The sequence below is a fragment of the Amblyomma maculatum genome, chromosome 1, assembly GCF_055883805.1.
Source record: "Amblyomma maculatum isolate TAMU_Amacu chromosome 1, ASM5588380v1, whole genome shotgun sequence".
NCBI lineage: Eukaryota > Metazoa > Arthropoda > Arachnida > Ixodida > Ixodidae > Amblyomma > Amblyomma maculatum.
The window spans coordinates 28,096,383-28,112,294 of record NC_139344.1 but is presented as its reverse complement, the minus strand read 5'-3'; the positions used below and the strand labels follow the sequence as shown (position 1 = coordinate 28,112,294).

The following is a 15,912-nucleotide window of genomic DNA, read 5'->3' as shown; positions in this document are numbered from 1 at the left end:
ACCAGGCACTGCGTATACAGGGTGGCCAGTTTTTCTAGTACGATATCCCCCCTCGTCCTTGAGCAAATCTGTAGTTATCTGATCCTCTCCAGCTGATTTCCCCCTTTTCATAGTTTCTAGTGCTTTCTTGACCTCGTCCTTCGTCACTGGTGGAACGTCTGACTGTTTTTCCCTACCGCCAATCTCATTACGGTCCTGACTGCTTTGGCTACTGTAGAGATCTGTATAGAACTCCTCGGCTACTTTGACTATCTTGTCCATATTAGTGATGACGTTGCCCGCCTTGTCCCTTATCGCATACATCTGGTTTTTGCCTATGCCCAATTTCTTCTTTACCGCTTTAAGGCTTCCCCCGTTCTCTACAGCATGCTCAATTTTCTCCATGTTATACTTCCTTATATCGGCCACCTTGCGCTTATTGATTAGCTTTGATATCTCGTCCAATTCGATCTGGTCTGTTGGATTGGAAGCTTTCATACTCTGGCGTTTCTTAATCAAATCTTTCGTCTCCTTAGACAGCTTACCGGTATCCTCTCTAACTATCCTACCGCCTACTTCTACCGCGCACTCAGTAATGATATCTCTGAAATTATTGTTCCTTGCCTCTAGGGTAATGTCGCCATCCTCAGTTAGAGCTGAATATCTATTCTGTAGCGAGCTCCTGAACTCTTCTGCCCTCCCCCTCACCGCTAATTCGTTGATGGGTTTCTTTCTTACTAATCTGTTGCGTTCCTTCTTCAGATTTAGGCTAATTCGGGACCTCACCATCCTGTGGTCACTGCATCGCACTTTCCCGATTACCTCTACATCCTGCACAATGGCGGGGGTTGAACACATTATGAAGTCGATTTCATTTTTAGTCTCTCCGTTAAGACTTTTCCATGTCCATTTCCGCTTCTTCCGTTTGCTAAAGAAGGTATTCATGATTCGTAAGTTATTGCGCTCGGCAAATTCAACAAGTAACTCCCCCCTGCTATTCCTAGAACCAATGCCATAGTCACCTACTGCCTTGTCTCCTGCCTGTTTTTTCCCTACCTTGGCATTGAAGTCGCCCATTAGTACAGTATACTGCGTCTTTACTTTTCGCATTGCCGATTCTACATCTTCATAGAAGCTTTCAACTGCCTGGTCACCATAACTACATGTAGCTGCATAGGCCTGTACAACATTCAGTTTATACCGCTTATTAAGCCTAATTACGATGTCTGTAACCCTCTCATCAATACTATAGAATTCATCTATATTACCCGCTATATACTTATTGATAAGGAAACCTACTCCTAGTTGTCGCCTCTCTGGTAAACCTCGATAACATAGTACATGCCCATCCTTCAGTACAGTATATGCCTCATTCGGCCTCCTAACCTCACTAAGCCCTATGAGATACCATTTCATGCCCTCTCGTTCCTCTAACAGCACTGCTAAACTAGCTTCACTAGCTAGGGTTCTAGCATTAAACGTTGCCAAGGTCAGTTTCCAATGGCGGCCTGTCCAGCGGAGCCAGGCTTTCTTAGCACCCCCTGCTGCGTCACAGGTCTGACCGCCGCCGTGGTCAGTTGTTCCGCAGCCGCTGGTGACTGAGGGTAGAGGTTTTATCGAACTAGTCATCAGAAGTTGCAGTTAATTACTGCACCAGGGTGGCCAACTCCTGTTCTGGTGAGGGAGTGCGTTGCCGGAGGTGTTCACCGGCATCAGGTCGCACCCCAAACCTGTTTATGCAATTCCATCGACACGCGGATTTTTTTTTTTCTCCATCCGGTGGAGAATTGCGCGGCATCGGGATTTGAACCCCGGTTCTCTTGCATGCGAGGCGGACGTTCTACCGCTACGCCACCGCTGCACCCTTACAGCAAACGGCCCGTTTCCAGTGCACTTGGAATTTTGGTTTGGTTGCAAGTACAGTACGCAGCGACAATTTCCTCGCAAAAGCTCGCTTTGGTTGGCTCCACTGCAGAGCTCCCTAGCGTTGTTTTTGTTGTTACTACTTCTCCACCGCACACAAGTGTCTTGCAGAAAATGCATACGTATGACCGAAGGCCTTGATCGCTGTCTTGCGGTCAATGGAAATTGTTTTGCGCTCTAGTTTTGGAGCACCCGGCCCTGCTAAAGCAGTGTGTCATCGACACCTTCAGGACCATCAAGCTAACTAAACTGTACTTGCAACCAAAACAAAAAAGCCAAGTGCACTGGAAATGGGCCGTTTGCTGTGAGAAGGATGCCGATCAGGGAAACTCCCATGACCGTGATAAATCGTTTGGGGTTGAAGCATGGCAAAATGGGCGGCGGTCAGCGCTGAATGCGGCACTGTTCAGCGTGCCGCTTAGCCAATATTAGACGAGCGCCAGCGTCAAACCGCGCAACGGAGCGACATATTTTCTAGACAAACTCTTCATGCAGGCCTCGTATGCGGCGGGAAAGGCTTCTCGCGCGTCTTATGGAGGGCTCGACAGAGAAGTTAATGCGTGGTGATTAGAGTTTGCTACTTCAAATCCGTGCAGATTTGTTGCGCACAGTTACACATCCCTACGGTCAGCGGGGTTCATTGGAAGGCAGACTCATTATACACATTGTGAAAGAAAATTTTAGTTGACATGGACGAGATATCACATCCATAGATTCTGTGGGATATTCCCAAGTGAATGACTATTCCGTCGTTATTGATATCCGTTATTTATTTTTGACTAGTTTGACTGTAATAATAATAATAATTTAATAGTAATAAAAAATAGCATTAGAGCTAAGATTCGGCCTCCACCATGCGAAAAACGGAACGGAGATGGCAGTTTCTTCGACTGAATGCGATGAAACGGCAAACAAATGTTTTCTCCGCTGCCTTCGGTGACTGCAGCCGTAATGCAATAATGCGATAAATCTGGCAGATGGCTTAAAATTCTCACCGCTATTACGAAACAAAGCAAAGTGACATCGCCATTCATTTACCAGATTAAAAGATTGAGGTTCAGTTTTTGTTACTTATGCGCTCTCATAAAAAGAAAAAAGAAAAACAGACAGTGCATAGCTGCGTGGCCACTTTACTTTTCTTTAGGAGCAAACGGTCGAACACGGAAGTTTTTAATTTTGTCTTTTTTGTGGAACGCGATGAGTTCTGTGAATTTTCATTTGCTGGTTCATGTACCGAGTAGGAGGATTAGTATGAAAAAAAAAAACAAAGAACGTTTTAGTTTTGCGGGCGAGCTAAAGACGTTAAAGTTATACGCTGGTGCTTCGCAGATTTATACTAAAGCTTTGCTATATTCCTCAGTTCATGGCGGCTTAAGAGAATTCGCGGCTGGGCTATTTGGACTTGAAAGGGGCTCCACTCCATTTCACCCCGCTCACCCATGAGCATGAGGTGGGCCCATTTTGCTCCCACGACCACCCAGAGCGGATTCTAGATAGCATCCGTTTGCTGCACATCGACACCAACGCCATTTACCAAGCTTCGTGTGCTGTGCGATGTCAGTGCACGTTAAAAAAAACCCCAGGTGGTCGAAATTTCCGGAGTCCTCCACTACGGCGTCTCTCATAGCCTGAGTCGCTTTGGGACGTTAAATCTCACACATTAAACCAAACCATGGCGAATACCTCCTCTGCGACTGTCGTTTCAAACTACAACTCACCGCTACCAGAAAAAAAAAAAAGAAAAAAACAGAACTCGGTACGCATGGAAGCCCACCCAGGATGCACAAGCATATGTTACCCGGAAAGAGCATCTAGCTTCGCCAGAGTTCATAGCGCGCCAAGCTCACACACGCATTGCTGACGAGGTATCGCTTCGCTCCAAGTGATGCATTTCGGTTGAGCGACGCGGTGGGGGTGTTTCGTGTTACCCCAAATTTGAAGACATGACTTAATCTCTCTACACTGTAATCTCACTACTCGGTCATCATTGTTAAATGCGTAAGGATTCACATGAGACGTCTTCATCTCCAGTAAAAAACGGGTCAAGATGCATTGTTTTTCCTAGCCGTTGAGTAATGGCAGCGCTACCGCCACTAGTTGGCACGATGACGTTTTCTGGACCATGATTCGTCTTAGGTTCATTAAATTACGATTTACGTGGCCTTGTAATTGCGACAGTAGTAGTCTGGAAATGTCTTAAATACCGAATTAGTGCAAAGCTTCGCACCAAATGCTTGTAATATCAATTTTTTAATATCGAGTTTCTTAATATCGAACTTTATTACTAGCTGATTCAGAGGAGAGGCCCGAATGGCCGCTCCGAGCTTGGCTGCTATCCCCTGAGCAGCGGCGGCGTTTTCAGCCAGCTGGATGAGCTTTATCTGTGTCTCCGGGTTGGGGCTGAGCAGCAGAGCCTCCCAGTGATCAGAATCCCGTATGAAGTGACTCGCGGTCAGGAACCGTGTGCAGGTCCAGATTATGTGATTGAGATTGGTTTCGTTATCACAATTTTTGCATTTGTCTGAGTAGAGTCCGGCCGAATATAAGCTGAATAATTGGGAATTTCGGTATATGTTAGTTTGAAGTTTGCGCCTGGCGTTCTAAGAGTGTTTTTTCTGCAAGGGGGATTTTGAGTCCGGCTAGCCTGTAGCCCTGCAGGATTTCGACCCCTATAAGAGAAGGGTTTTCTGGCGGGCTAGTCGGTGCTTGTTGTTCATGATTAAACTGTGCGAAAAAAACATAAGAGCCCAACCTGTCCTTGTCGGGGTACAGGGCGAGCTGGCTGCACGACAGTTGGCGGGACAGTTGTCGCGCTAGCTTATGAGCCGCCTCATTAACAGCAAGGGAGGCATGAGCAGGCGTCCAGAAATGCGTTGTGGGGGCTGAAAATTTTCAAGAATACGTGCTGCTTTTGAGAGATTCTTCCCAACGGGCAGTTACGTGTCGCCAGTTTTGAGTCGCTGTCTATGGTTTCCGCCGAGGATCCCGCAATGGCTAGAGCAATGACTGTTTCTTCTCCAACATGTGTGTGTTGAGTACGTATAGTGCCTCACTTATGAATGTAACATGTTCTGTAGTAATTACAGCTACCATCTTGTCAGGCGAAGAATCTGCTGCATCTACATATATTACAGAGGTATCGTTAAGAAAACGTTTCTCCAAAGATTTAGCTCTCTCCTTATGACGTTCAGCGTGGGAACCTAGATGCATGTTCCGACGTATCAGTGGGACAATCAGAAGCTGTCGTATATATTTGGGAAAGTCATTTGTTGGTCCGGTCCTCTTTGTCGTTCGTAATTTATATCTAGTGCGGAAAAATGTGTATCAGTCTGTGTGGCCGATAGCCGTTCGTATTTCGATATGGTGACCACTTCAGTGTAATCTCAATTTTTTTAATTATACTTACCCTCAGGGCCAGATGCATTACATAGGAAAGTCGTCAAAAATATACAATAATGAGCAATAAATGCGGTTAAACATATAAAACAATACAAGTATTGTCTAACTAACAATATTAACTGAATATTACTACATCAAAAAGTAAAAAAAAACTGATGTTCCCCTAATCATACAGGGTGTTATGAAGACCGATGCTTAAACAATCTCAAATGCTGTGTAGATGGGTAGCCCAACTGCTTGTTCGCCGCATTTTCTGATTAGTGCCTCCTCTTCTTATCAGCTGACTTCAGATGTAGGTAACAGCATATGAATCAAGGCTATGCGGTTGGACACAAAGGCTTCTACTAAAGGAAGAGTGTATTCTTTCATCAAGCCCTGGTAACGATTACCAATGCGGCGAATGAGTCCATAATTTGCTGCGAAGTTCCCTGAAGCTTTTGTACTGTGTCACCTTTGAAGCCATGTTCCTGTAAGATTAGACCTAGAATTTTAGATTTGGGTTTTCGAGGAATAAGGACTTCGCGAATAGTGTGAGTTCGATGGCCGGTGCAGTTTGCGCAATGAATCTGGTCTTGCGGAATACGACAAATTCAGACTTAGCCGGAGGGCACCGCAGCTTCCTGCAATCTACATAATTCGATGAGACGCTGGAGCCTCTCCTCGATTGGGCATCAATACCCTCGGTGGTCCACAAGGTAATGTCATCATTCTTACAGAGGTTATGACGGCATTGTGGGATCTGCGCTGATTGGTGTGGAAGTTTCAGTGTTGAGATGTTGAAGAGAAAGACGGAAAGGACGGATCCCTGCAGTGTGCCCTTGTTGCCGAGGGGGATGCCATCCGAGTGGAGATCTCCCACTCGAAAAGAGGCCTTTTCACCCGAGAGAAAGTCGGGGATATAGTTGCAGGTGCGGGCTCCCGCCGCAAGTTCGTGGAAGTTCTCTAAGATCGCATCATGTCTGACATCAAAAAAAATAAAAAAAAATTAGCCGGTGGTTTAGTTTTGGTTAACCCTGGAGGGAAGCGAAAGCTTCATGTGCATGACTATTCATGCAATATCCGGCAAGCAGGCTTCACTGTTAGGTAGATGCGTTGTTGGGCAGAGCTACTCGCTCTTCAAGTGGGCACATTGCAAGAAGCTCAGCCCTACCAGCAGGCATCGTTAAGACGTTGCTAGCACATAAATTCTTGCGGCCTATGCGGCTCTCCAACACATAGAGAGCAGCTCTTATGCGCCCGTTTGGCTGTTGACCTGCGACGCCGTTGTTGTCGATCTAACTGAGAGAAAGACAGTCACGAGTCAACGATAATCTTTCAAGCGAAGAGAAAGAAGAGACACGGAGCTCTACGCCGCTCTCTCGTGGCCCTTTCTCTTCTTCTGGGATATTTCCTTTGGTGCGATCGCAAAAAAATGTGTGCTTTGCAACTGCGCATACATACATACATACATACATACATACATACATACATACATACATACATACATACATACATACATACATACATACATACATACATACATACATACATACATACATACATACATACATACATACATACATACATACATACATACATACATACATACATACATACATACATACATACATACATACATACATACATACATACATACATACATACATACATACATACATACATACATACATACATACATACATACATACATACATACATACATACATACATACATACATACATACATACATACATACATACATACATACATACATACATACATACATACATACATACATACATACATACATACATACATACATACATACATACATTCAAGCATCTATTAAATTATTTGCCCCAATATATTGCAAAACACTTAGATGCGCTCAAATTTCGCATTAGGGAGTATAGTAATCGTCCTTAGAATTTCTTAGTACTATCATGATAGCGCCGACAAGACGGTCGTTCAGCATCCGGTACAGGTTCGCAAAGGCGCAATGGGCGAAGTACGCGCATGCGCACAGAGTTTTTGCCATTTGCAGGGCCATCTGTTAGAACTTTCATGTAGCCTGACACAACCCCCCCCCCCCCCCGCCCCCTTCCCCCCTCTGTACTTGTTTGCTCGCGTCGCAAGCAGTAGACTAGGCTATATCCTATAAAGCGTACTTTCGTCCACTTTGTCTCTGCGGTCCTGCATGGGACGCGGACTGACCGTCTGGTCCACGATGTGAGTTGTACACCCAGGGGCGGCGTCCGGGTCATGTGGAAAAGCCTTTAAAGCGGACAGTTAGGCTGGTTGGTAATCTTTAGATCCAATGCACATGGTAACTAGCGCTAAAGACAGGGACAAAAGAGAAGCGAACAGCCACTTGGTAAAATTTCGCGCCGCTGTGTATTGCAGGAAAAAAAAAAAACGAGGTAAACAGTCGGCAAAAAAAGTGGAAATACGGTGTTGTAGACTTTTTTTAATCAGTTATTTGGTCTGTTCCATTTCGGTATATCATCGCATACCTCCATCAGCTGAGTAATATGACAATCGAAGAATTCGCTTAGTAGACCTCAAGCGCGTGGTCATGTTTCTGTCGTAAAACCTCGCAGCTTAATGACCGCCCTAATGGACAACTTGTCTCTATGACTAGCTGCAGAGGGAACAAAGCATTAGTGCGAAAGCACTCATACAATCGCCAGAGCCGACCAAAAATTATTTAAAGAGCACTGCAGAATCTACACTGGAGTAATTCGAAAGCACAGATGCTGGCGTTGGTTGCTTCTGGTTGTTTTTAGTTGCTTCTAGTTGCTTCCAGTTGCTTAATTCACTTATTGTTTACCAATTTTAGTCTTTGGTACTTTCAAATTGCGCGTCAATCCCTTCCTATGCCCTTTTTCGGCTCTACTTCGGGTTGCGTGACTTCACATCTCCTACGGCCCATTAATTCACTTCTTGTTTATTCATTTCAATCTTTGGTACTTTCAAATTATTGCGCATCAATTCGTTCCTATGCCCTTTTCCGGCTCTACTTCCGGCTACATGACGTCACATCCTTGACGTCACATTAATTCACTTTTTGTTTAGTTTCATTTTGGTGGAAATAAAAAGTTCTAATGATGATGATGATTATTATTACTTCGTCTTCGGTACATTCAAATTGCGCGCCAATCCCTTTCTATGCCCTTTTTCGGCATTTCATACATTAAAATGCGGCGCCAAGCCATTGGCTAATAGGATCATTTTCGCCTTTACTTTTACATTTTTTGCCTCTAAATAATTACCTAATTAGATTATTCGCCTAATTATTTTTTCGTGCACAACATTACATCACCCTCTATTGACTGACATCACTAATTAACCTCTACGACTTCTCTATTACAACTGCTGCGGACACGATTTTGCGTAATTTGCCTGTAATAATTACCTAATTAACTCTTTGGCCTAATTATTTTTCGGGCACAACAATACGTCACCCTCTATTGATTGACACCACTCATTAACCTCTACCACTTCTCAATTACTCGCAACTGCTGCGGATACGATTTTGTGGACGCGGCCTGCGGACAGAAATCTTTGAACATAGGGAAGCAATGCTTTCGCATTAAAGGGACACTAAAGAGAAAAATGAAGTGGGCTTGCATCGATAAATTGCCGGATTCCTCATTACAAAAAATTAACTCTTACTGAAAACAGACCTGTTATAAGGAAGTAAAGAGGAAGAACAAAAATACAGGTATCACCGCCAAAGCCAAAACGGCCAAGACTCGCAACTACAAATCACGTGACGCGCTAGTGATCCCGGAGGCTGAGAAATGCGAATTACGTCGCCCGTTTGAATGCGATAGTAGTCTTTGTCTCGAATATGATAACATGCTTTTATCATACGTAAACGACGGCGAAAAGACAACGTAAACGTTGCAAGGCAAATAGAAAAATATACTTGGAGGCGCCGCAGGCGCCCACTTTAGTTTCGGTTATGTTCCGGTTCAGGCACTTCGTGCGTGCTCGGATTGTTTCGTTTTGGACCTGCGGCGCCTGAAATACGAGCTCGGAGCAGCAGATGCGCCTGGCTCGTTCACATTTGGGCATTCGGAGGCGCGAGCGAAATCCGCTGCCGCTGACACGCTCCTTCGTTCACACTTCTGAGCCAATATTATCGCCGCCGTCGCCGCTTCGACTGCGAGCTCCAGTTAACCCTGACCTGACCGCTCGACTGCAGCTACGTACGCCACGAAAAGCATACACATGCTAAGTGCCGAAGGAAAAGCGCATTATCATTCAATTCTTCACTAAATTATGGCACATCTGACCCACATACTGTGGCAGCAAGAGCTTAAACGTGCTATTTGCAGGCATCGTAAACAAAAGGGGCATACTTGCCGCTCACACCAAGGAGAGGGTCGGTCTTATTCCAAATGTCATTGTTCTCCTATTGCGTCCTTTGCGCTGGCCGCCCGGTGAAAAAAGTACCTCGGATATAAAGTAAAAAAAAAAAAAAAAGTGATACCACCAGCGGAATTCAAACTCACTACTGCTTGGTTCGTAACTTTCCGCGCCACTTGGCCACGCTGAGACATAGGAAGCTGGGAAATATTTCTGCATTTCTGTCCGGCCGCATTTATAATAGAACTCTTGTTTCGAGGTGTACAGGTCGTTGCTGCCGGTCTAACCATTACAACTTCTTGACCATCGGCGCATGCTGCCTGCTCTCACGATTTGCAACTAATGTTCTGGATGCCTATGGGAACTATATTGTGCACTGGAATCATTTTACATGTGTAATTTCACAGCGCTGGCAAATGTAGGAGCGTAGGCTCTTCTGTCATGTTCTGCTACAGTGGACGTAATTTTCGCTGAACACGGAGCTGTAGCACAAACCTTCAAGGAAAAAAGTGCGACGAAGCTTCGAAACTGGCAAGCGCAGCAGTGAGGGCACTATTTTGCTGGTAACTAAATTTTATTTGTATGTAAACATCTCAGGAAGCGTTGCGATGACCGAGGGCTCGGTTTGTTTTTACGCAATGCAAAGAGAAGCGCAAAAGCTTGAGAAACACGTAAAGTATTATGCATTACAAGCGCTCAGTTTTTTTTTTCCTTTATGGGCCCATCCCTCGGTAAACTACTCTCTTCATCGTTTTATTTATTTCGGCTGTGGCCGGCACTTATTGTGAGCCGATGGTCGATTGCGAGTACGCTGTTACCAGGTTGGCCCCTGAGGGATGCTAACCAGTCGACGCCGCGGGCCGCGCCGGCTCAACTTCCTCAATTCCGCTCTCCGCGCCAGCAATCACGGAGTCTCCTCTTGCGCCATAGTATATGTCATTCTACCCTACTACGTTGTAGAAGAAAATAGTTTGAATTCGACTAGCGGGAACAAAAAAAAAAAACTCAACTTCTTATCATAATATCTCAGCAGTAAATCGATTTTTCGCTGCCGGATATGCGGCAACAATGTCAGAAAATGCCATTTACTATATTTTGATAGCATATTTGGATGTCTTTAGTATCCCTTTAAAATCTTGCGTGTGCCTCGCTGGTTGTCTTAGCAAATGCGACGCCAGACGTTGTTTAGCCACCGAAGCGGCGAGTGGGCCAACGGCATCCGCAGCAGATACCCCCGTGACAGGGCTTCTCCATATCGCCTTTGGATCGCCATCTGCTCGCACGTTGTCAGCAACGGTTTTGTATCCATCTATCTGCCAGTTAAGTTGGAGGCTATTTTGCCAATAGGGATTAGAACCGACGACATACGTACCTCCAAATGTACGATGCGCAAAAAGGACGTTTGGCGCTGCTGAATTCTGTTGGAGTTTCTTAATGCTGAACTACTAGCAAAGCTATGCTAAACCATGACAAACAGTGCTTTCGCGCGGCTTAACCGACTTCAGCGGAGCTAAACACCGCTAATGTTTTCCGTTCTCCTTCCTAGCTTGTTTGTTTCATCTCTGCCAGAAACGCTACCGCGTCTGCCGGTATGCAAGTGGGTCGATGAGATTTAAAACAAGTAGACACGTACAAAAATAACTAAAATAACTGTCGTACTGGTTGCGCTGCGAAATGAGTGCTATGTAGAGTTTTACGTACTCGATACTATCTCAAAAAACTCTCTGCTGCGAAAGCAACAAGCTCGGCTCGTCGGGTATGTTCGTATGCCGCTAATGGCAGGAGCTGCCAACTTGGGTCTCTCGTTTCACATGAAACGGTTACGTCAGAATCAACCTGCCAGGATCCTGGTATTCACGTTACCCCTATAGGCCGCCAAGGCACGTTCATACGGCTTGGTTAAAGCGGGGCTTTATATGTGGGCTGGTGTAGCCTACGCTATCGCGTCATACCCTTAAAGGCGGAGCTTAAGTGTCCCCCATATCTAGATGCAATAAACGCATTTACCACCACCGCCTAAAACGCCTGTGAAATGTGATGCGTTCAACGGAACGCTGGTTGTGTTCGATGCAACGCTCGGTCACACGCAGCCAAAGCTTTCGCTCCACACTCGTATGCCGTAGCCACAAATGGCAGGCGCAACGAAACCCTCAGGAGACGGCATGTAGAAGAAACAGAAGAATAGCGCTCTGCACGTCTCGAGAAAAGAAGGAAGAGGGCTTTGGCCGGTTTAATCGTTGAGCCTGGTGACGTCGAAGGTGGTCGGCGCGCAGACTTTGCACAAAGAGTGGGCAAGCACTAGTCGGCCACGCGAGAGTTTCACCGCCGAACAACCCCTTTGGAAGTGTGTGTTCTGTGAGTGCCCGGCTGTGGCATAACATGATCTAACACCGGTGAGTGAACTTATGCATCCGACTCTTCGTTTGGTCACAAGCGTAGCCATGCAGGTGTTGCTTTCGCAGTTCAACGGGCTAACCAGAGCTAAACCACAGCCAACTTTTTTAGCATCACTTTCACGGTTTGAGAAAGGGAAGTGCGAGAGAGTAATTTAGCAGCTCCTTCTATGTTGTGTGCAGTAATAAAGGTTGACATTCAGTGTTCTTAATATCACCAGCTATTCAAGAGACGCCCGCTCAGTCCTCTGTCCACTCTGCCACAGAAGAAAATAACGCGGCAGGCTCCTACTGACCTTTTTCGGCGGATCGAGTCAGGAGGCAGGACACAAAGGAACAATGATAACAGGTATTTATTTAATGAATATATCCTATATATATATGTGTAATGGAGACGCTTTCGTTGAGTTTTTTGATGATCTTGATGATGTGTTCGATATATAGATGCCATTAAACTAGAACGATGACAAGTATCGTCGTCTTCACAGAGACACGTGAGGCACCCGCCATTCTGGATAGGTGCCAGTTGTTCGATAGGAGCGTTGTAGGAGGAGTCTTGAAAGTGGCCATTTGCGCTCACGTCTTCCAGGAAAAAAACATGCGCTTTGTCAAGACGTCTCGAGTTGGCGGCAGTGTCAGAGGCAGTAGCTGTAGTAAGCTCGTTGAATATGGGAACGCGGTAAGTAGCACAGCAGCATTACATAGCCGTGTAGGAGCTCGCGCCATCTGTCCTGACGAAGTAGTAAAATATTTGTCGAGAGTGCTGAACAAAGTGTCATACTCTTGGGTGGACAAACCTTCTCGTTCTTACAGGCTCTGTTTTTCGTTCGGGTCACAGAGTGAGGAAAATGTATCTTTCTTCCACGTCGACGGCTCCTCTCGAAGCATATGTATACACTTTTTTTTTTTTTTTCATAAAGAGAGAGACGATCAGATTTCCTCATGGGCCACGCACTGGAACTTTCTCGCACCCCTGCTAGGCATTCCGTGCCCTGGAAGGGCGGGAACCAGAGCGCTTTCGCTCTCTTGAGATTAGCTGAGCTGGCGGTGCTAAAGGAGCCGCTCCGACCGGCCCAAAAACGACCCTGGTTGCCTGTGTGCTTTTGCAAGGGATGTACAGAAGACATGGACACTTCATTTTCTCCCCTCTACGAACGTCCGTACTCGAAAACACAATAAAATGAAAGAAATAGGAATAAGCAATATACAATAATGCAGCAATGCAGCAATGCTTCCGAGAACACATTTACATTAGTATGGCCCACGATGGTGTCGGATTAACACTGCCAAGCAGGTTCGCCACGAAAGCTTTGCTAATCTCTGAACATAGAGCCAACCTAGGACGAAGGAAGTGGCAAGCCCTAAGGTATAAACCAACAAACAATGCTTCATTTTTTAACCCATAGATAATATGGCGAAAAGAACCGGCCGTTTCGCTATATTTGTACAGCTCGAAAGTAAAGCGTTTGTTGAAAGTAAGCGCCGCATGCCGTCTTCCCTTTCTCCGTCCTATGTTGATTAGTGTTTATTTTTTTCCCAGGCTCTATCATATGCCCCAGTTCACATACATTTTTCGTAAATACTTATAGTCGCAGAGGTTGCTTGTGGTTCGGCTTAACGTCAAGAATGATTCACACTCTGCCCCCTACAATGTGCCCTCTGGAAGTTGTACTAGGCTCGACACTGCACAGCTCTGCTTCAAGACACGCGACAATACAGGGCTGTCAACGGTGTTTCCTAATTACCAAACGCCTAGCACAATGTCGCCCTCAGAAACGTTCTACGACGAATCGCTTCTCCTTCTCGGCCTCCGTCATTTTTTCAACAGAGCCGTTGAAGGCCCCATTCGTGTGCGCGGCGGCGGAACCAGAACCATGACGGTCCACGACAGCCCTGGACATAAATAAGTACTTCTCGATGAGGCCGATAGGACACTCAACCAACAAGAAGAGCACGTAAGCCGCGATGTAGCTTAGCACCGTAGTGCCGAGGAACAGCATCACCTGAAAATAAGGCAGAAAATAAACGAGCATAAGCACAATGAGAAGCAAGAGAACTACTTATCATCAGAATCGAGCATGACGTGAAACACAGGCTGCGATTGAGGCGACCAAGAACAATACATCTGCCGCTGACCCACAAGTCGCCTAAATGCTCTCGGTCAAGAATAAAGCCCGAGCTCCTGAACATTTAGCTATAATGACGCCTTGAACCAAGGGTTTAGATGCACAACTGGGACCTGTGTAAAAAATAAAATAAAGAATGATGTCCTAGAAGATGCATTCGCGGAGGGGGGGGGGGGGGGGGGCCTTCACTATTAATTCTAGAAAAGCTTTCCCCTCTCAGGAAGCCGCTAGAACGAACAAAGAGAAACGCACATACGCTGGACTGAATAACATGAAAGAACAGGAGATTATTTTTTGTTGAGTTCCTGTAAGCACTTTTTTAGGGGTCAATTTTCAGTCAAGGTTTTACCGCTTTCGTGCGCAGGCTGTCGTTTGCATAGCTGGACAAGCCTTTAATGCGTTTTATTTTTATGCCGTGCTAATGTTCGCCCTACTTCTCTCTTTTCTTTTTGAGGGATTGAGGACAGCGTTTAGCTTGATTAGTTGGTTGGTGTATGGGGTTTAAAAAACAACTCAAGCTATTAAAGAAGCCTTAGTGGAGGGCTCCGAAAAATTTGACCACCTGGGGTTCTTTAACGTGCACATACATCGAACAGCACACGGACGCGCCTCTATCGAAAAGCGGTCGCCGCAGAAGGCAGGGATTCGATCCTGCATACTTGGGCACAGTAGGCGAGTACCCTAACCGCTACACCACCGCGGCGGGGCGCTTAGCCTAATTAGGTTTTGTTTGCGGCGACCACATAAAGCTCTGGTATACTGCCCGCAGACCGGAGCGTTAGATTCCGCAGCAAATGCAGACGCACGCTTTCTTACCATGGGAAAGTGGTGATACTCGGCGATCTCCCGCCGGTATGTCACCCGTATCGCGAGGATGAAGACAGAGGTCAGGTAGGCGCCCAACGACAGTCTGCTGAGTGGCACGAAGAACGACCACGATAGGAACCTGTTGACGTAGCCTGCAGCCAAAGCGACGTGAAAGAGATAGACCAAAAGTTAAGGACATGTCACTTCCTTCGCTTGTTGGGACGCAAAATATGCCTGAATAACAGTGAAGCGCGCTTGGCATGCGACATCTAATTTCCTGTTTTACTGAACTTTTGAAGCGCTCACGTTTTTCGCTCTACACAATGTCTGGAAGGATCAGGGTTCGGGATAGTGGGTAACCTACATGAGGTCCCATAGTGCGCAACAAAGAAGGGACACAACACGAGCGCTAGCTCGCACTAAACGAATTTTTATTTGACGCTGACAGCTTCATAATGAAACCAGCGGGGTACTGGACTACAAGCAAAGAACGGTTATCTTGTCAACCACACGATGCGTCAATACGTAAGAACAACCAAAGGACAAAAAAAAAACAAAAAAAAAACAAACAAACGTACCCGTGACCACTTTTCACACTATTGCCTCCTGCTCTAAGTCTTAAAAAAAAAAACAACAACAAAAAACCGCCTCTATATATAATAAAAGAGACGGACTAATAACCCACTTTTCCAACTCCTTTTTTTCCACTGTCGAAGTTTCAAAACCTCTCTCGTGTTTTGGTCGCCATGTTTGCTATCACCGAACATTCTTCAAACTTGGGCATTCCCCTGTGATCATGGCAGTGACGATCCAAATTACCTGAATCCTTATCTCCAATATTTCTGCGGTGTTCACCGAGTCGCTTATTTAGGCCGAGTCCTGTCTGCTCTATATACAACTCGCCACAAGAAAGTGGTATCTTGTAAAAAAT

The 15,912-nt window shown here is 45.7% G+C and overlaps 1 protein-coding gene across 1 annotated transcript in view; it reads right to left on the bottom strand.

Annotated features, from left to right (window-relative positions):
* Positions 1-13,572: 13,572 nt before the first annotated feature.
* Positions 13,573-15,912, bottom strand: part of LOC146202003 (O-acyltransferase like protein-like) — a 54,309-nt gene continuing 51,969 nt past the window's right edge. Inside the window, exons 14-15 of the mRNA XM_084587894.1 lie at positions 14,991-15,133; positions 13,573-14,051 (exon numbers count right to left, since the gene is read on the bottom strand). Coding sequence (XP_084444020.1) covers positions 13,818-14,051; positions 14,991-15,133 — 377 coding nt within the window. The 3' untranslated portion in view covers positions 13,573-13,817. The remainder of the gene's footprint in view (positions 14,052-14,990; positions 15,134-15,912) is intronic.